At 42.8% G+C, this 21,885-nt stretch overlaps 1 protein-coding gene across 1 annotated transcript; it reads right to left on the reverse strand.

The window, feature by feature from the left end:
- Window positions 1-1,883: 1,883 nt before the first annotated feature.
- naa15b (N-alpha-acetyltransferase 15, NatA auxiliary subunit b) lies at window positions 1,884-21,650 on the reverse strand. Its single transcript, XM_028595719.1, has 20 exons — window positions 21,415-21,650; window positions 13,982-14,066; window positions 13,768-13,872; window positions 11,034-11,191; window positions 10,208-10,342; window positions 9,493-9,646; window positions 7,567-7,686; window positions 7,359-7,454; window positions 7,050-7,156; window positions 6,775-6,847; window positions 5,881-6,050; window positions 5,625-5,777; window positions 5,148-5,276; window positions 4,800-5,013; window positions 4,060-4,253; window positions 3,844-3,952; window positions 3,622-3,720; window positions 3,302-3,445; window positions 2,618-2,715; window positions 1,884-2,317 (listed from the first exon to the last, which is right to left on the reverse strand). The coding sequence occupies exons 1-20, from the start codon at window positions 21,466-21,468 to the stop codon at window positions 2,120-2,122; spliced, it is 2,595 nt and encodes an 864-aa protein (XP_028451520.1). The 5' UTR covers window positions 21,469-21,650; the 3' UTR covers window positions 1,884-2,119.
- Between the last annotated feature and the right edge of the window lie 235 nt (window positions 21,651-21,885).

The following is a 21,885-nucleotide window of genomic DNA, read 5'->3' on the forward strand; positions in this document are numbered from 1 at the left end:
AGTGTGATGACGCCAGCCTTACCCACAATGCTGTCTGACCTGCCAGCTAAGAACATACCAGCAGGCCAGGGTTCCCACTCTTTTAGAAATCATTTTCCAAGAGTTTTTGATAATACAGTACAGCACATGCTCACATACAATTATATATTTAGGCCCAGTATTGTAACATTTAACCCATTTTATTCCTTATTTTAAATTATGCAGGGTTCACGATGAAATGCCTCACTGCCATGTTTCCTTTGTTTACTTACAAAGCTCATTTTAGACACTAGCTGGCCCCTCATATTCTACCTCTGGAACAATTTCAAAATGTCATATAGCAGTAAATCCCACCATAATGTACACTAAGGTGTGAGTTATTGTAAAAGCATTTTTTTTTTTTGTCATGGGTTGTTACCTGTCCCCCTAGTAGCCTACAACTGTCTTGATGTAGATGAATGAAATCTTAATTTCAGTTAAGGTTAGTTTTCCTCTGACCGTAACATTTCAAACAAAATACATACCTAGGTTTACGTAGGCAATCTCAGTGAGAGAATTTTCCTGAACAACATTATGGATATTTAGTCATTTTAATCAACTTTCAGGGGTTTCCATGACTGGAAAACTAGTCTCTAAACGTCCAGGTTTTTTCAGGACGCGTGGGAACCGTGAGCAGGAGCAGCTCAGTGAGGTTAACAGTTACACATACAGAGGAGAAGAAATCAATGGTTTTCTTTCATTTGGTTTTAATACAAAAATCCAGAGATATCATACATCGCCATCTCAGATTTCATCTTTCACATTAGAACCCAAATTAGAGGAAAAAGGGGAAGAAAAGAGATGGGGGGGAATAAAGAGGGGGAACAAAAAGTAAAACAAATTCCAGATGCTCATTCATTTACTCGCCTTGTAACATTTACACTTCTGTCACCTCGGACAACAGGCTTGGATGCTGAACTCTGACCTTTGGAGGAGCGATTTAAATGAGCAGAGAAGAGCCGTCTGAAGTAGGATGTTTCCACTCGGTTAGCGTCCCTTGTGTACATGCAGATAAACAATGTCTAACAGTGACAACAGCAACACCACGAGTGACTGCCAGAAGGCTCAGTGTAAACCACTTCAACCAGATCTAGAAATGATTATCATCAATAAGAAGAGTTTCATTGATCCATTATGGACAGGAAGGTGTCTATGGTATTGCTTAGATCTATCCAACTCTCAGAACTATGTAAAAATGTTAAGAGTAGCAGTGTATTTGAAATGGAGCACAACACACAACCTTTACAGTTTTTAAATTTGTGCTACAGAGGTGCTCCATATTAACAGACAGAGGATTACATATTCCCAAGTTTAACCAGGAACCGTGAGGGAAGCACAGTCAGACCAAAGAAAATCAAAAAGAACTGTTCACATGTGAGGCGTTCTTCGCCCCCGCAGTGACCGGGCCTTCCTCACACACTCCACTGCAACATGTAGATCAGTGGTTTCCTGGAGCGTTACAGCAGATACAGATATGCATATGGTCGCTGGATGTCCTCAGGGTCTACTTCCGGTCCTCAGTAACTCTTCCTGCTCAGCTTCCTACAGATCTGTCAGAGATCAGATCCACTCAGCTCAGTCTCCCGTCCCCCAGTGACAGTTGTCCTATTTTCATTTAAATTAGCTTTTTAAAATTAGGGGAACGCAGTATGCGATAGGCGTATTGGAACAGCACCGAGTCAAACTCGAGTGGTTGCTGTCACCGTTATCGATCATCTCCGAGGAAACAGACAGTCCGAGCCAGTCCCTCACAGTATGCCAATAACTGCATTTTCATATTCAGCTTGGTTGTCAGCTTTATTAAAAAAGTAAAATGGCCATTCTGTTATCTTCCTCTCCGCCCCCCCCACCCACCCCCCCACAAATATACACAACCGCACACATGCTCTCAACACACACACACACACACACACGCACACAGTCCTGATTTTCACCATGTGGGAGAGAGCCAAGCCAAGCCAGGACAGACCCGATTAAGCTGAGCCAAAGAACAAACCCCTTTTTTTGCCTCCCACGTCTGGCTCTACAAAATGGCTGCCAGGCGTACCACAAGGCTCCGTGCTCGGCCCAATTCCTTTTCTCATCCACTGTTCTGCTGCGCTCACATATCATTGGCTAGCTCCTCCGTTTCCGTGGAAACGTCTCCATTGGCGACCTTTGTGTTCTCCTCGTATCCGGGAGGCGTGAAAGCTAATGTGTAGGGGTAAAGCTTGCGACACTCTGCGCGGTACGACTCCGCACGCTCCTTACAGTCGCCCAGCGCGGCGCCCCGAAGACACTCCAGGACCTTCGTGCAGATCTGAAGAGAAAGGATCAAGAAAAATTGGGGAATTTATTTTATTTCTTAAAAGAAGAAAAGATGAAGAAAAGTCTACCTTAATACTGATCCATCAGCAGAGCTATATACACAATTTACTGTAGGGTAGAGGTGAAATATGGGCTACACTCTGTGTACCATATATTAATTAAGGTAATCATTTATATAAGGACTACATCGCTATGTAAATCCACTGTGGTATCCATGTATAATTGCTAACATTTTATATATACTCCTTTTCACCAAACAGTTGTCACAATAATTTATTCTATAAATGCGTACCTGTATGCTTCGGTTGTCGAGGGACTCATCTAGTGCAGTGGCCAGCTCTATAGCCTTCATTTCTGTCGACGAGTCCAGATACACCATCATCTTAGCAGCTGCAGGGAAAGAACAACAAAACTTTAAAAACTAAATCAAGAATATGACTTGGAGAAGCAAGACTTTTGTTTTTTCCTATTTATTTCTAATATACAGGATTGAGAGCTTCCTCTGCCCATCAGAAAACCTTCATACAAAATTGAAATCACTCTTCCAACACTCATGCATTAAGCTCAATTTCCAAGAGATGATTTTTTTATTCCTATTTTTAGTCAACTTTAGCACGGGTGTATTCACTTATGCTTAGCACTGTATGGATGCAGAATCTGTAGGCAACGGGACAAGATTTTGGTATTGGAAGCATTCTGGTTTCCATTTCTGAGTAGCATTGACCAATCACGTTTGAGCAGGCTTTGGTTGCATGCAGGTAAACGGTCAGTGTGGAGAGCAAAAGAGGCAGAAGGCAATGGCCAAAATGCAATCTTGGAACCCATCGGCTATTGTCTGGCTACACCGGAACCCCCAAAATATTGGCCACTGCCGCTGGGTTATCAGATTGGATTCTTCCTAATGTGTGTTCACACCAAGCGCGGTGATAAATGTGAACCTTTCCTTTTAACAACACTGCGTGTGAGAGAAGCGTACCAGCCAGTCGGTGTGGTATGGAGTTGGAGTGCTTGTTGAGGTAGGCCTGGTTGAAGCTCATGGCGTTGCTGTCTCCAAAGAGCCGGGTGATCTCCTGCTTCAGCACCGTCCGGACTACCTCCAGCAGCTCCTTGCTCTCAGAGACTGAAAGAAGGGAAAAGAAGAAGATGAGAGAGAGATATGAGGAATGTAGAAAACAAATAGGACATACATAAATACAGAAAAAAGGCATATTAAAAACGGAAGGACACGCAACCAACTAAATATTTACTACAGGTGCATGGTGATTCAAATGTTTTTAATAAAGAACCCAGTCTCACCTCCTTTAAAGAAGCGTACTAGACACTGGTGCAACCATGGGTGGTCTGGGTCAATGGCCAACGCTCTCTTCACCGATTGGAGCATCAACAAGTATTTTTCTGAAAAGAGAAGACCGATTGTAAATCTGTGTGAAGCAGAAATGAAAAGTGAGGGACAGAGTATCAACATGGTAAGAACTAAAGAAAAGTCAATGAAGTATCATTTGAAATGTGCTTGCCAACCTTTCCTGAAGTAGATCTCAAAGGCCAGCAGTTGTGTGTCTATTTTGTCCTTGACCAAGTGTTTGAGAGGCATCAGGAACTTAACAGCTTCTTCCAGTGGATTTTCTACCTGTAAACAGGAAGTGCCAGAGAGGGAACTCGCATCACTTTAACGGACTCTGATCGCACGCTATTCTAAGTGTACCCGTGTAAGCAGCGTTTCTCTCTCTCTCTAACCTTGACCAGCTTGTCAGGTATTAGCTCCTCCTTGGGCCCTCCGATCTCCTCGTCATCATCCTCCTTCTTCTTCTTCTGGTTCTTGAGCTGCTTCTCCTTCTCTGCGTTTTTCTTCTCCTCCTCCAGCTGGGCCTTTTTCTGGGCTCTCCGCTGCTTGTTTCTCAGCTTCTTCAGCTCTTTGTCCGAGAGGTTAGCTGGAGAAGAGAGCGGGGTGTTAATGATGGACTAAATGTACTACATTTCATCTTTTTCTTGTCCACAGGGTTACTGCAGGTTTCAACAAGTCAAATTTAAGACTTTTAAAGACCTTTTTAAGACCATTATGAAGATCTATATCACGACAAAGTACAACGAAATGCAGAGTCATAACAGTACTTGCAAAGTAAATGAAATTATTCAAATAGAATAAAAGTGACAGTAATAATAATAATCTGTACCTATACAGCCAATTATGTTTGGACTAGCAAAAGAGAGAACTACAACACCACAGAATAAAAAAAAAAAAAGAAAACATTTCAATGAGCATTAGAGGTAGCATTACATGGACGTAGGAAAATTAAGACCGGTTTAAAATGATTTAAGACCTAGAACACAATACTTCTGCGAATTTAAGAATTTTTAAGGCCTAAAATGTTGCTTTTGAAATTTTAGACTTTTTAAGACATTGCGGAAACCCTGGTCCAGGAGAGCATTTAAAATATACAAGTAAACTCAATGGTGCAAATGGGCCAGGCTCTCACCAGATTCGGCCTGCAGCTCCTTGCTGTCGTCAGTCAGGGGATTGTCGTGGAGGCTCAGGTAGATCTGGATGGCGCAGATGGCAGCCTTGTAGTAGAAGGGATGCATCCGGAGCACGTCCTCCAGCTTCAGAAGGTCCACGTAGGAGCGTAGCGTCATCTTCCTCATGCAGTAGGTGTGGAAATCAAACTGGTCGTCTGTTATCTCCACAAAATGCTGATGAGAGAGGGAAGTAAGGAGGACGAAGATGTAAAAATTATTTATTTTTTAAATCAAGGATTGGCTCAGGAGTCTAATGCAAACATTGCATGCATTAATACACAAAGTATCCCATGTTAATAAGGGCTCACCCTTTCAATCTCGTGGCACTTCTTGAGGGCCTCCCCAAACTTGTTCATGGACTTGTAGGCGAGTGCACACTCCGTCTGGAACCACATACACTGCATCTCGTTGAGGTTCTCCACTGCCGAGGCTCCCTCCTGGACAAAAACAATGCAAAACACATACATTAGCAAAGTAAATGACAAAACAGTGACATGCTCCATTATCATGTCAACTGCTGCTCTAGTCTCCTATGCAAAATTCGTAGGAGACTAGAGTTGGGTTGATTTTGCCCGGTCTGGAACAGGCTTAAACCGGCGGCGACTGCGTCACCGTGACAAATACAACTTGTATTTCTAGCAGTGGTGGGCAGTAGTAACTTTAACTAAATCTCAATAGCGTCACTGTTTTCTGAATCAAAAAGCTTTTCAGTGGCTTGGCACAAGCAACCAATCCTCAGCTGTCTGTGTGTATGTGTGTGCAAACCCACAGACAGTTTTTCTCACCCGTGTGAACTTGGAGCACATTTCCTCGGCCTCTTTGACCATGCCAGCCTTCAGCATGTACTTGGCACACTTGGAGTTGATGAATCTGTCAGCGGTGTCCAGAGCCTGGGCCTCATCCATCCACTGAGCAGCCTCTTTGATGTTCCCAGCATGCTGCAGGAGGAGAAAGGTCAATCCAACAGTCAAGACAAGCAGCACAGCAACATCCGGCTTCTGTTACAACAGTAAACACGTGTACAAATGTGGCGTATTTTACCTTGTAAATCTTGGCCTTGATAAGGAAGAGTTCGATGAGTGTAGGCGTGCTCTCAATGGCTGCATTTATGTATTCTAGAGCCAGTGTCTGTTGGCCAATTATGTTGTAGTGCTGTGCCAGGAAGTACTGCACCCAGAGCAACGTGGTCGGTGGTTCCTCCTTACCGTCATCTGCGAGTGCAAAGAGATTGTGTAAGTTTACGTCTTCAGGGATGTAAACCAAAGACTGCAGCAGTTAACCTTTTTAACAGAAATGAGAAATGTCGGTTATGATCCTTTAGTAATTGAATGAAATCAGACCCGGTTTTGGATACTTTTTGAAGTCTTCATTTTTCTGTAATAGCCATTTAATGTATTTTCATTCTGCAACCACCGCTCTTAATTTTTTTGTTTGGTGGTGGACTCTGCCATTCAAGGGATATGGATTCACAGAAAAATTTGCATTTTCAGTTTTAGCTTTTTAATGATATATTATTGGTTTCGGCCTCACCGTTTACGGTTGACTCTCCCATAGCAGTTTCACAGCTGCATTAAGCAACTGCTAATGCAAAACAAACATTTCCAACTGCTGCTTCACATTAAAAGTGTTCAACGTGCAAAACATGGGGCAGCCTAAATTTTGAAGCAGTCTCAGGAAACGCCATGCATTTGTCACCAAGGTTAGCACTGACCGCAACTGTTCATCCAAAATGTGTCCACAAAGCTATACTGTTATTTTGGGCTTTTCTGGTCAGCGGAACCGTTTCGATTTCGCAGGGAGAAATGGAACAAGGAGCAGCCAGTGAGCTGTTGCACACGTCCAACTCCTCAGCAAGATGACCACACACTGAATATTGTTCATTAGAGAGACATTAAATCCAGTATTATAATCCCGATTTATACATTTTGTCCTCACCGTTCTGGTTGAACATTCTACAGCTTTTTAATGTGGTTTCATAGCCGACCACCAACTCCTCTATTATTGCCACCTGCAACGAGAAAGGAGGACAGAGTACATTACCTCACCTGCAGTACACAATACTTAATACACAAGTTAAATCTAGAACACTTTGCTTCAGATTGACCCCACTTCCATCAGTGCATTAGGTAAGATGGTTTAAAGAGAGGAAAAAAAAAGTGTCATTTTGATTTAGAGCAGTCATCTGGCATATCCAGCAGCAGTGCTGTCACCTTTTCTTTGTTGTTGTACAGTGATTTGAGGGTGGTGAAGACGGGCGGACAGCCTTTACTGAAGTTCAACCGCAGATACCTGTCCAGACACTCTCTGAACTTCTCACCTGCAGGGAAATACGGTGAGAAGGAGAAGATCAGAAAACCTGACAAACGGGTAACTTCAATTACAAGTGGAGTAAAAACTGAGAACCCAAATAGCATGAATCCAATCAAACAACTGAAGCTGAAGACAGCTGCTGGCTTGTTCATTTACTCCTACGACACAAATGGATATTTTAACTGAAGTCAACGATTTATTGGCCACACCAGAGAGGAAGTTGAGGGGCAGCCGGCGAGGAACCAGTCCTTTGGGAAACTTCTCCCAGGCGTCTTCATAGATCTTCTGTCTCTCTTCTACACAGCCTGGAGAAAGAAAAAAAACAATTCAGTAGGGTTGACAATTGTAGATTGTACAATGAATGTGAATATTTTAAGAGTCAGTGAAGATGATGCTGGTGTTCCTAATGTGTCATACTTGGCTTTAGGGCATTTTCCAAGCCACGGTAATAGGCCCAGTTCTCGGGGTTCCTCTCTTGCAGACGGCGGTAGACTTCGGTTGCCTCATCCAGACGCTCCAACTTCAACAGTACCTCTCCTATAGAAACACGAGAGAAGAGCTTAGGGGTCAAAGTCCATAGAAAGGCATCATCTATTTGCGCCCGGCATGGGGTTTTTGCAGTACAAAGTAATTCAGAGTTCACTGGTCTAAAAGCGAACTCTCTCGCATTTATCCGGGCACCGATCCAAATTGCCATAAGTGTCCCTTAGGACCAGCTAACCTCAGTCACATGTTTTGGACCGGTCCCGCTCTCTCTCGGTTCTGGAATTCGGTATTTGACTCACTTTCGGCCATCACATCTACCAAAGTCCTCCAAATCACCCTTAGTAGGCCTTTTCGGTGTCCTGCCCGCTACCAACACACCGCCATCCTACTTCACCGAACAGGTGGCTTTTCTCACATTATTAGCGAGGCATGTCATCCCACACCCATTGGATAAGGGATGCATTATCCTTTATGAAATTAGAAAATCAAACACTCCCTCCGTGGCTCCAATGAAATGTTTTTTTTTTAAGATTTGGCAACCCTTTCAAGAGCATGTCCAGTCCCTCCGGCTGGATGCCCCCCCCACTGGCTAAACAGCCCACTGAACTGCACCTTCTTGTGGCTCACGTTTTCTCCCTGTACTAGCAGCACACAGTAGGTTTCGTCTGTGAGTTTCTTTCAGTTTTTGTTTGTTTGTTGTAAACTCAATAAATAAATCATATTTAAAAAAATAAATAATTTAAAAAAGTCCACAGAATGAGTCAAATTCAACTGACAAAAAGTGATGTGCTACTGCTTCCCATAAAATATGATGCCCTTTGGCCTGATGGTGGCGCTATAACTTAAGTCCCAAACTTTGAAAGGCCACGCCACTTACACGGTGAGTCTGACTTGGAATTTCTCACACAAGTCCTGCTCAATGTGCTCTACAGAAAAGCCTCTTGGACCATAAACATCCACCACAACAGTTTTTTTTGCTAATTTGCATAATGTGAAAAACTTAAATGAATATACTTTTGTCAATTTTGATTCTGTCAACACCAAAATTGGTATACAGCATAGCGGGACTGAGATGCACATTTCTACTATAAATGAGCAAGATTGGTGAAAAAAAACATGCCGCCATCAATCGAAGAACTTCGTAAAGGTCGGGTTTAGCAGGGAATTGTCCATAACTCAAGTTCTTCTTAAGCAGTCCTGCTTAAACTCAAAAGGAGACATCTGGCACGAAGACCTGAATGTACGTACCAATTTACGTTGAAATACGTTAAAGGGGGCAAAACGGCGTGACTTATTAAATTGCTGCATCCATTGTATTGTTGAAAGAGGCGTGTGCTTGGTCTCACCCTATTTTCTGCAGAATTAAACCAGCTGAAGCATCTTTACTCAGATTTGTAAAGCCCGAAATCTGCTCAATGCTGCTTTGATTTTGGCGACTGGGCTGCTTCCTTTGGTTGGCCGAGAAAGGGACTGAACCCGGGAATTGCCGCTTGCGGTTTTATTTATTATAATTATTTGGGGTCACCCCATACACTGCAGCCTGGATTCCCTACTGACGGTGACAAACAGAGCGACGGTTGACTCATATGAACGAGTTCAACGTGGGTTGAATGCACATCGGTAGGGTTTTGTTTTTTTACGGACGGCAAAATGTTACCAGCAGAAACAATGGGTGGTTTTGCAACTTCAGTGTAGACGATGTGATGTGTAATATCTGCTACCTACGTTCCTAACCCAGCTCTGGTCACTCCCCGGAGCTGCTCTAGGCTGCAAACGTATGTGTCTTTGGCTGTCTGCGGCACAGTAGCCTTCCGAGTGCTGACATTGACAGAGTAACAGTGGAGCACAGTGACTCACCTCGTGTCTCCTCCACAGCCAGTTTGTCACAGATCTGTTTCTCATAGTTGGACAGATGCTCCAGGGCCTCCTTGTACAGGCCTGCTTCCCTCAGCACCTGGTTCTGGTACAGCAGTAGCTCGCTGTATTCATAGTCCACTTTGTCTGGAGACGTCTGGACAAACAAACGGAGGGGGCGGGGGGTTAGCGAAGTCAACATTTTCTACAAGCAACAGTGAAAAACTACTGCAGCTGCTGGGTGGACTGCATCTACGCTGTTCAGAAAACACTGCATTATTCTTCATTATTCGCAGTTGCCTATTCACACTAGCTGGTTGTATTACATAGATGGCACAAAGACAGGAAGCAGATCGGTCTTATCAGGAGCAAGCCAGAGAGAGGGAAAGAGTGAGTTCTATTGTAGTTGTGACCGATACAGACAACACCCATATTTAAAACTTTTGAGGGGAAGAACTGAAAAAAGGCTTAAAAGCGCACACTGTAACTTGTAAGCAAGTCAAACACACGCGACAGACAACAGAAGTAATCCCGTTACTCCTTACGCTGCAGTGTGTGGCACAGCATCTGAGAAACCCAAACAATTCATACGCATGGCTCTGTGTTACCGCAGTTTCTCAGGTCTAATCATAATTCCTAATCATCTCACCTCATGTGTGAAGAATGACAGCGACAGACTTTATATAAAGAAAATTGCTGAGCCGTCATCGAGTCTAACCTGTTGCGTTTTCCTGAACTCCTCAACGATCTTTGCAGCCATCTCGTAGTCTTCCAGGAGATGATAGGCGATGGCGTAGCCAATCCAGGAGGCCCGCTGTGCTGGCCGCAGCTGCAACAGCTGGTATCGTGTCTCCTACAGAACAAAAATATGCCAACACAAGTTTATTTAGCTGTGCTTACCATCAGAACCAAGACTCTCTTGTGTGGCCCAAAGGATTCGTAATGTGACGATGTGTAGCTGGAGAGATAAAGTAGGAGGAAAAGAGGCGGCACAAAGTGAAGAAGTACAATACAATTTGCTGATTCATGGTATTGTCACCAGTTTGTTACTAGCTGGTTAAGGGAGAACTAAAAATCGCTTACTCTGTCATCCATATTTGTAATCCTTTCCACCAGACCTTTCATCATACCTCTCACTAAGTAAGCATCTAAATCCCAGCCTGTGTCCCGCGAGAGCGGTTCTACATTGTTACGCCTGACTGCGACCTGATATCCACCTGCTGATATGCTCCGTCCTCTCCAAACCAGACAAGGCAGAGCGACAGAAGGAAGGGTGTATTCCAGAAAAGTTCTTTGCCCACAAATTATGTAGGTTGGTTTTATTCTTGCATTACAAACAAAAGTAACCATATTTCTTATATCTGCATCCACAGCTGGCCGTGGACTCTAAGGCATGCCGTTTCACGGCTGAACCTGTGCCCCGAGTGGGGCAGGATGACTGAAAATGGCTGTTCATTATGATAATCCAAGATATATCTCTCAGAATAATTATTTACCAGGATAAAAACCATCCACTCATAGTAAGTTCCCTTGTCAGTCCTCACCCTGTAGCCCTCCAGGTCTCTCATCTGGATCTGCAGCAGGGACAGGTCTCGGAGGATCTGCAGGTTGTCCTTGTCCCACTTCAGAGCGTTGCGGTAACACTTGATGGCCTCGTCGTACTTCTTATCCGAGCGCTGCAGTAGGCCGTATACGTGCCAGCCTGGGACGCACATGGAGTTAAGGAACCATCTCCATATAATTTGATGTTATCAAACTACTATCAAAAAGGTACACAGAGATGTTTTGGTTACTGGGGGTCACTGTGGCCCAATAAACCTCTCCTGGTTAGAGGGGACTACTGATTTGACTGATCCATGTATCAATCACTTGAATGTTGGTTCTGTAACATGTTTTTCTTAAATGTTAACTTCTTGAATAAGTCACATTCTGCTGACAATTTCAAAACTGGAGGGGGGAAAAATAAACACAAAATAAAATAAAACTGCTCAAGCCATTGGTTAACGTTAGCAGCACACACCCATGACTGTGGGTGTACACCTGAACACGTGTTCAAGAACAGTCACTGCTGACTTGGTTTTAAATAAATATAAAAGAAACTAATTCCCCACATTTTCATTAATCGATTAATTCTTTAGTCTATGAAAAAAAAGGTCAGAAAATAATGAAAAATGTCCACCACAATTCCCTAGAGCCCCAATTGCTAAAATAAATTATCAAAATCACTAACTATAAATAAAAATGATTTGTTAAATCTCAGCAGGAAACCGATGGAATGCCTTCTCCAGGTAGGGAATGAGTCCTTACCCCAAGTGAAGGAGTTCAAGTACCTTGGGGTTTTGTTTGCGAGTGAGGGGACAATGGAGCGGGAGATTGGTCGGAGAATCGGGCGCAGCGGGTGCGGTATTGAATTCAATCTATCGCACCGCCAGGACGAAAAAGAGAGCTGAGCCAGAAGGCAAAGCTCTCGATCTACCGGGTCAGTTTTCGCCCTACCCTCACCTATGGTCATGAAGGCTGGGTCATGACCGAAAGAACGAGATCCAGGGTACAAGCAGCGAAATGGGTTTCCTCAGGAGGGTGGCTGGCGTCTCCCTTAGAGATAGGGTGAGAAGCTCAGTCATCCGTGAGGAGCTCGGAGAGAGCCGCTGCTCTTTGCGTCGAAAGGAGCCAGTTGAGGTGGTTCGGGCATCTGGTAAGGATGCCCCCTGGGCGCCTCCCTAGGGAGGTGTTCCAGGCACGTCCAGCTGGGAGGAGGCCTCGGGGAAGACCCAGGACCAGGTGGAGGGATTATATCTCCAACCTGGCCTGGGAACGCCGGGATCCCCAGTCGGAGCTGGTTAATGTTGCTCGGGAAAGGGAAGTTTGGGGTCCCCTGCTGGAGCTGCTCCCCCCGCGACCCGACACATGATAAGCGGACGAAGATGGATGGATGGATGTTAAATCCCTGCTCTCGGTATATCAGCATGTATCCCTTAAAGTATACACCACTTAAATAAGACATTTTTGCCACAGGCTCTCAAGATAAGACATGACTGGTGAAGCTAAAAAAAAGATAGCAGTGTGTTGTCTGCTCAGAGATATGTTGACTTTAGGCTTAGTCTGCCCAGCACTACTGCTGAAAATGTGCACAGATTTCCCCCAGGACTGGGAGTCACCGGGAGGGAGAGAGATAGGCAGAAAAAGAGCAACAGCAAGAGGACGTGCTGCTTATGCTCAACATAGACAAAAGCTCCTCAGCACAATGTGTGGCATCCCAAGGTCCTGTGGCATCAGACACACATTCACTCATTTTACAAAATACACAGCAGCTGAAGGTCTTAAATCAAGGTTCTTGCACCATTTTTTTCAAAGTTTAAAATTCAATTATTTTAGGGCGTTTTCACACAGTGCTAAGCATAAGGGAATACACCCATGCTAAAGTTGACTAAAAAGAGGAATTAAAAAAAAAAGTATATATATAAAAAAATCATCTTTTGGAAATTGATCTTAATGCCTTAATTTGTTAAAAAAAAAAAAAAAAAAAAAAAAAAAAATTGGAAATCCAACCTTTAAAAAGGACACCAATTTTCTTTGTGAATGAGTAATAATAGTAATATAGTTTGTTTGCTCTGGTCCGAATCGGTTAATGAGTTTGTGAACTTGAGCGTTTTCCCCTGCGATTCGGTTTCGTTTCACATGGAGAAAAATCCAAGCGTACCAAAATGCATCACTACCAGCGCTTATTGGTCTGGGGCGGGAGCAAGAAAACTAAATACAGGAAGAAGGTCCTATGTTCTGGACCAGTGCATATTTCTTTCTCCATGTTCAAACCAACTCATTTCATTTTAAAATAAAATTCAGACATTGTTTCACGGGCAACGTTACTACGCCTGCTCACTGAGACGTCGCTCTGCTCTGCCGGTGTCTGTCTTAGCGGCGGCTAGTTTGACCACGGAAACGCGAGTGACAGCGAGCCTGAACGCAGTCTGTGAGAGAAGCATCGCAAGCATCTACAGTTTGCAAGATCCGAGTGCAATTGCTGCATTCACACCTGCCCAAACAATCCGAAAGACGGGGAAGATGAACTCTAGCGCGATTCAAGCAAACTAAATGAGTCAGGTGTGAAAGCACCCTAAAAAGACCTTTTTAAACAAGACTTATGAGCTTCATTTCCTTGATTTTACTTCAAGAATTGTTTAGGTGCTGCGAGAACAATGTAGTGACAACAGCTTAACCCAGAGCATATCTCCTACACTTACACACTAATGATGTGTGCCATGACATGAATAAGGATACAGACGTGGCTCCTGAGGTCGTTGCGCAGGCCTCTTCTCACCAAGTCGTAGGCCTCCTCCTTCTTCCCCAGACAGTTCAGGGTCAGTCCCTTCATCGCCAGGGTCTCTGCAGGGAGACAATACAGGTACAGCAGACAGTAAGAAATACAGTACATATTGCCCATTGGCAGCAGAACCTTTTCATCCATCTTTCCATCCGTACGTCTGCTGCTTACCTCCATGCTCTGCAAACTTGGGGTTGGATAGAATTTGTTTGCAGAACTTCAGCCCATTTCTGTACTGCTTGTGTTCGTAACATCGCTGTGAAAGGAAGGAGAAAGAAATCACACCAGGGTTGCCACACATCTTCACATTTCACAAAATTTCAGAAATTTTCCCTGACTTTAAAAAAAAAAAAAAAAAAAAAAAAAAAAAAAGAACTTAATGGATTATAAACTCATTTCAGGATGCAAGTCTGAAGTTAATTTTGCTTAATTAGGCAACGTAAGTATATGTAGCCTACACGCTACATAATATTTCACGACAATTTCTATCAGTCAAAGTGTCATTTTTTCTCCTCCGTTGTTGTTCAGCACTTGTACATGTGTATGATGTGACGGTTGGTCTTTGCACCGCCTCCACTGTGATTGGACAGGTAATCTAGTTGACACTGACGAGAGCAAAGGTTTACCTATTTTTCAACTTTCTGCGACTAGAATAACGCAGAATAGGCCTGTCGCGATAGTCAATAAATCGAGTTATCGCATGATAAAAAAAAATGAGCTCGATAATTTTTCCGGCCGCGATAATTTCCATTTGCATGCTAGTTTATTTTCCTCATCTCTCCCTCTCTTTCTCTACCAAAGAGACTGGAGGACCACTCTCGGTTCCTTAGCGTAACGAGGAGTGAACCCTCTTGTCAGTCGCATGGTCTTTGTGTGGGCGGTAGGCTACTCCAGGCGGAGAGAGCGAGAGAGTTGGAGCAGGGTTTCCTGCAGCACTTTGCAGTTAAGGCGCCGTAAAAAAAAAAAAAAAAAAAGTATATCAGCGACATCCACCGTGTTACTCGGCGTCCCGTTTTCTCCCTTTCATTCCAAACCACACAGCTGACAACCTGCAGGTGGAGACTGTGGAGACGGGCTCGGACATACACGCCGCTGTAGACTCGTCAGTCTCGCAAGCGGTTTCAGGAAAGTGGCTGCATGTGTCCGACAATGCACAGAACATTAACGGTACAAGCCTACAGCTGTCCGTGGACACTGAGTGTGGAAAGTATGTCAGAGTTGGCGCGCGCGCGCGCGCGCGCGCGTCGGCCCGCCCCCTCGAAGCTCCGACCTGCAGAGGAGCAGAAGCCGAACCTTCGCCAAAATGAAGACTGAAAAACAGAACTATTTTGGTACATTTACTCGCCACGTGGCAGATAGCCATACATATAGATTTTATTTATTAATTATATATTATTTAAATGTAATATTTAGTGTTAAATAATTGTAAAATGTAGTAGTCTCTAGTCTGAGAACTTACGTGTCACAAATGGCAATTCCACAACTGTACATCAGCGTGAAAGACGACATACCAAAGGAGATCAAAGACATATTGTGGATATTTAAAATGTCTTCCAGTTCCAGTGTTAAATATTCTTTAGAAATAAAAGTGTATTGATCTTTGAAAAGGTGTACCTGTAGTATTATTATTATTATTATTATTATTATTATTATTATTATGACATTATCATTATATTTGATGCAAATGGTCTCTCGATGACAATATTATCGTTTATCGCAATAATTTCTGGGACAATTTATCGTCCAGCACAATTTGTTATCGTGACAGGCCTAACGCAGAACAGACGCTCGTTGCCTCATCGTGCTGCTGTTGTTTGCAGCATTGTGTGACGATGCGGCGCTCCCGTTTCGAAGCATTAAAAACGTAGTGGCCTCAGGAACAAATTTTTTTTTTTGACAAACACGCGATACCAGGTGATATGCACTCAGTGCACTGTGGACAATTCAGCCTATTTAATATGGAGAAAACATTTTTTCCCCCACCCCATCGAACAATCACTTGGTTGAAGAGTAGGTAGAATTTCAGTCAAACATTTTCTTTGGTTGAATACAGACCTAAAAATTCCATGACTTTTCCAACACTGTGAGGGATTTTACCAAGTCTGACTTTCCCAGGCCTGAAAAACTTTTTCAAGTTTTCCATGACTACAGCGTAACACTCATCCTGAAGTTCACAGCCTTGTCCCGACTCATAACAACTAGCTCAACCTAGCAAGAAGAAAAACCATGAGAACTGTCGTGTCGTTATTTCACTTTTTTGTGATCCATACATACAAGCTGCTACTTGGGAGCAAGAGATGTCAACAGCTCGACCTGTGTGTTACATTATTCTACAAATTACATTTAAAATAAATGTCTTTAAGAGACAATGATGTCTTGGTTACTTTCAGAGTTCCGGCAATAAATACAGAATGAGTAATTGTTGTTCACCACCAGCAATTCTATCATTACAACAGCAGCACAATATTATTCCCCCTAACTATCCATATTAAGATGCATCTATATCCATATTAACATATCTGTCTACTGCCCACATCTAAGCTTAAATACATTTTTTTTACTTTTTTAAGACACCGTATTACACCAACTTAAAGAAATTACCAGCTTTTTATCCTAAAGTTATATTTAGTACGCAGTTGCACATTCAACATTACACCTCTCTTTTTAAGATGATCGTGTGTGAGTGTGTGTGTGTGTGTGCGCGATAGGAAGAGTTAAGCTGGCAGATGGCATTTTGTTGTCCTACTGTCGACTTCACTCGTGTTGAAAAAGGATGACGTCAACCTCACGTAAGGGTGCCAAGGTAGATTATGAAATTAGAAGTAATTTACTGTTGAACTAAGTGGAGGATTGTACCATTAGCAGAGACTTTGGGCTCAGGACAGAACAAACAGGATGAATGTCCTGTCAGTTGCTGGATGGTGATGCTTTATCTACACACTGCACTCTAAACTGAGCTGCATAGGACAATGTGACACAGAATTGTGCATACTGATGCAAAACAGTTGCCTATGTGTAAAAAGACCATCTGTTCCAGGTTGTAAGGGGCTAACTGAACACACATTAGGAGATGTGCACACACAGCCGGCCATAGTACTTGCCTCAATGGGACAACCTTATCACCTTTACCCAAACCATCTCATTTACTGACACCAATTTCTCTCCACATGCAGAATCCAAATTACGGGGAACAAACTATTACATCAAAACTATTGTTATTGTTACAGAACTAGTGAAAAAGTTTGGTTGAACTCAGTGCTCTCCATTGTCCTGATTCATTCCATAATGAATCTAATGACAGCCATGCATAGAGTCTTAGATTTGCATTGGGTCTTTAATAATAACTTGTACTGAAAAAAACTCCTGCAGAAAGTTACATTGGAAGGTATAACACCATTTGCAAAAAGAGACAATGCTGTCAGTAGGCATGGGCTGGTTACCGGAAAAAGTCACGTTTCAAAACCACTAAAATTTTCGGTTATACCGTTCCTGCGGTATGAGCTGTTTTTTATGATTCGTCGCGAACAGAAAGTGCCGGTCAGAAATCCCCCTGCTGCCAACGTGCAGCGTAGTTTACGACAAGTGTCAAAAAAGTCACATGCATTATGCAAGTATACAGATGCTTATACACACCCCCATAATGTAGTACTATGCATTAGGGCTGCACAATATGACCTAAAAATCTAAATCACGATTAAGTGTACATTTTACCTTGAGAAAGATAAACGAACGAAAAGTTAAAAAAAATAAAAATAAATTGTGAGTGACGACGGACACGGCATTTAAAAATAAAAATGTGTATACAGTTTTTTTTTAAACTTATTTTGCATGATAAAAATGTAAGTAGGCAGTAAAATCTATTTCTTAACTGCTAATTAACTTTCTTTGGAAGGCTGGCTGCCAAAAAGGCACTTACTAGCTAATTCATTAGCCTGAGGTAAACGCTAGCTATCAGTAAACCGAAGGTAGTGGCTGGTGTGTGTGTGTCAGTGTTTGTGTGTGCGTGTCGGCATGCCACGGCATTTGGTGACTGACAAGTGTTAATTTCGGACCCTGCACACGCGGTAGAATGTTTTTTAAAGAGAATGTAGCCCTATCAACAGAAATAAATTATCAAAATGATCGTCATCGGAAAAATACGTCGATGACAGCTTCAGAATTTTGATTAACGAATAAGCGTCCAGCCCTACTATGCTTTACTTGTCCATTTAGCACCACCAGCTGTGCTTATCCAGCTAGTTCTCTACCTAACCCAAAATAGCTTGTCCCCAGAGTTACAGAGAGAATCTGTCAAAGCCGGGGCTTTAAGCTGCAGGGCTCACTGCAAGGAGTGCAACCGTTAGATTTAGGGAAAATATTTCCCAAAGCACTGACGGCACATTCACATCATGTCGTAAGAAGGGTGGTGAGGAGAAGAGTCTTGGAGTTACAACTCACATTAGTGACATTAACTGAAGAGCATAACGCTGCAACATTGTACTACAACCTTTCACATGGTACCAGGGTGTCAACCAACTTCATTATCTTAGAATGGGGGCTGGGAAATAAATATTGATATTATATCGATATCGTGATAGGAGACTAGATATCGTCTTAGATTTTGTAGATCGTAATACGACAATTGTTGTCTTTTCCTGGTTTTAAAGGCTGAATTACTTTAAAGTGATGTCATTTTCTATTGTTTGCCTTTACCCACTTTGTCATTATATCCACATTACTGATGATTATTCATCACAATTCTAATTTTATGCAATAATAAAAACGATTTATGACTTACTTTCTATCAGAACTATAATGCCTAGAATCTGTGCCCTACTGTTCATTTAGGAGATGTTTTGGGTGAAGCGGTAAGTCCGCCAGCTGAGCCACGTTTATCAGCACAAGGGTTTGAAATTAATGCTATCAATCCAGAAGAATGTCAGCACGTCAGCCAATCAAGAGGCAGGACCGCCAAGCTGGTGTAGCCAGTTTCATTGATGAAAGTAGCTCTGCATATGCATTATATTTTATTTCCCATTACGTGTAGCCGGCCTATCAGACTGCGATCTAGAGTAACCACGACTGGATGATTTAAAAATATTAGAGATCGCCCAAGCCTACCTGGCACCTCTATTGTTCTATACACCCAATACTACTCATAATCCATCTAGACAGTGCTGGATAAATCATTTCAACAGGCTGACTCAGTTCCACTCTACTCAACTTGTCCCACAGCATGTTGAGCACTAAACAAAAAAAAGGCTCCCCCTTGGTGTGGGCGTATTGCTACAGGTATCGCTGCAATGAAAGGAAATACCTGGAAGTCCAAATTAAAGAATTACAGCCATTAGTCAGAATAAAATGTTTGTGTCAGTGCTCTGTGTGGCACTGTGGGACTTTTCACATTCTCCATCAGTCCTATTAGACTCTCTCTCCCATCCCCCCCACCCCCCCACCCAAGCACAGTTTTTTGTCATTTGTTGCTGCAGCTTAGGGAGAAATTAGGAGCGCTTAGCTGGATGCAAGTCAAGCCCTGCAAATTCAAATGCACCACAAAAATGTTCATGTCAGAACAAGACTGCAATAAAGCATTGATGAAAATCACAATTTTAATGAGATTAATGGTGCAAGGTCCACATTTATGTTAGGCTAACAGGACCACAACAGAACAAAATGGAAACTTATGAAACTTCAGTGCCATGCAGAAATTGGAGACCTGCCAACTTCTAATAATGCATTTGGGCACTCAGTCTGGGAAAGCAAAAATAAATAGGGGTGTGGCCCACTTCTGACTACAGCCAGAGAGTTGCAAATCTCATATCAAATCCCCACTGCAGAAAGGGTAATGACATTTTATTCTGGGTGCTGTCATTCACACAACAATTTCAACTAGACAACGATTTCAGATCTTTTCTTAACTAGGAACAAGAACTATGGGTCACCTCACTTTTTTGATAGACAAGTCTTGAACAATGTTTAGCAGAAAAAAGTGACACTCTGATATATGCCTTATAGTAGCTCTTATTCACTAAGTGATTTAACGTATGCACTGTGTTCCACGGACATTTTTCAAAAGTCTTTAAAAAAAAAAAAAAAAAAAAAATGTATTGATGAGTTCTATAATTAAGCGTGACATCAGAAAAACACAACTTCAATCCAACACAAACAGTTCAAGGGAAAGCTATAGCCTACCAGCAAAATACAGGCTCTAACTTTTCATGATCAGGTGCAGGTCACACAACTGTGGTTTTCCTGCCAGAGGTAGAGTGAATGAATGCTCTCTGCCAATGTGCTGATAAGTGAGAAAGCCACCAACTCCCAGCAGAGTCCCTGCCTTTAAACTAAACTGGTCACTGGCAACGTACTCCGCACACATCATGTTAAGTATGTAGCTAGATATCAATGCATTGCCGAGATGTTTAACAACACACACTGACAATCTATAAGCACGAAGAGGAAGACTTGTTTAACATGCAGCAAATGACAACTTCCTAGACAGCTCAGTTACGGTCATATGTCCGTGAGAGCCCCCTAACCGAGGAACTGAAGTTAGCAAACTCTGCCTTCATTTGAAACCCTTCCTAAAACTTGCTTTTACAGGAAAGGTTTTTTTTTCTTTCCTACAGTAAATCAGTCGACTAATTTCTATTCCTCTTTAATCACTTGTATTTTTTAATCACACACCGTTTTATCAGGTCTTATGTTCTGTGTTTTTATTAATGTCTGTGTTGTTACATATAAACTATCATATCCTGTAACCATTAAAACTTTATCCGCAACTATAAAAATGTGGTCAGATAGCAAATAAACAGAGGGGCGACACAAGGATTCAAATATGAAAGATGGATGGATGGGTGGGTAGCTAAGTTAGCTAGCTAGCTGCCAGAGCTCAGCAGGCCTGAAGCAGCTACAGATTTGCTGACACAGTCGCATCGGTCCGTCCCTTGCTTCCTCTCGTTTTCACACATGATCTAATCCAACAAAGACCGGTGATGCAAACATGTGCAGTCCTAGGTCCAGGAGTGAGAGATTAAGACCGACAATTACCCAAAGTCTGCTAAACCAAGATATCTAGCTAACGCTAGTTGGCTAGTGTTAGCCAATTAGCTAACGTTAAATGGCCAGGAGCTGAGGTCGCACAGCTAGTAAGCATGGCCATCAAACGTGCAATTATATTCCGGTAAAACACCTGCTATGCATTCAGTTAACAACAAACAAACGCCAAAACCGTTATAAGAGAAGGTTTGAGAAGCTAACTAACAGCATACACTACCGCAACACGACTTATTGGTTGTTTGTGACAGGTAGAGAGGCCTTTCGTAACGAACGTTAGCTAGGTCTGGCTATTTAAACAAGCACCGACATGCTTTTAGTGGTACTGCACTTCAATAACCACAAACTCGTCAGTCAGAATAACAACAGAGTCAAGAACTACCATTTTGGCTTTACGTTCGGTGACAGCGCATGTCAGGTCCGGGCTAGCTGGCCCATTCAATGGAGCCATTTTGCTAACTGAAGCTAGCAGCCGGAGAGCTACAGACAGTACCGCAAATTAATCTTTAAACTCGTAAGTTGCCTATATTGACGACACCTGTCGTTATGCAGCTCTTTAACAATTAACTCACCAAAATCCTTTTGAAGAGAGCGTTCTCTTTCGGCGGTAAAGTAACTGTCGGCATTGTTGCAGTTGAGATCAGTTCCCCCCTCGACCTCAGCACATGTAGCTAAAGTTAGCCCGGGTAGTCAAGACGAGTTGAGTGATGATGATGGCCCAGGCTCGTCCGCCTGCTTCAGCCGCTCCGCTCGATTGCTCCGTCTTCCCTCCTCACTCACTTCCTTCCTCCCTCCCAATGCTCCCTCCTCACTCACTTCCTCCCTCCTCACGTGGTGACGGAAGCTCCGACACCTTTCAAAATGGCGGCGGCTGCCTTTTTTTTTTTATTTTTATTAAATCAGAACATAGAAATACAAACAAACAAGGCACAATCACAAATCCATCTAAAAAAAATAGAACTGTTGCCTCGGGTCGAGCATATAAAACAAAACCTAGGAGCTTATATCTTACAAATCAGCCTAAAGAGTGATATAAAATAAAA

Source organism: Perca flavescens, chromosome 2 (genome assembly GCF_004354835.1).
Source record: "Perca flavescens isolate YP-PL-M2 chromosome 2, PFLA_1.0, whole genome shotgun sequence".
Taxonomy (NCBI): domain Eukaryota; kingdom Metazoa; phylum Chordata; class Actinopteri; order Perciformes; family Percidae; genus Perca; species Perca flavescens.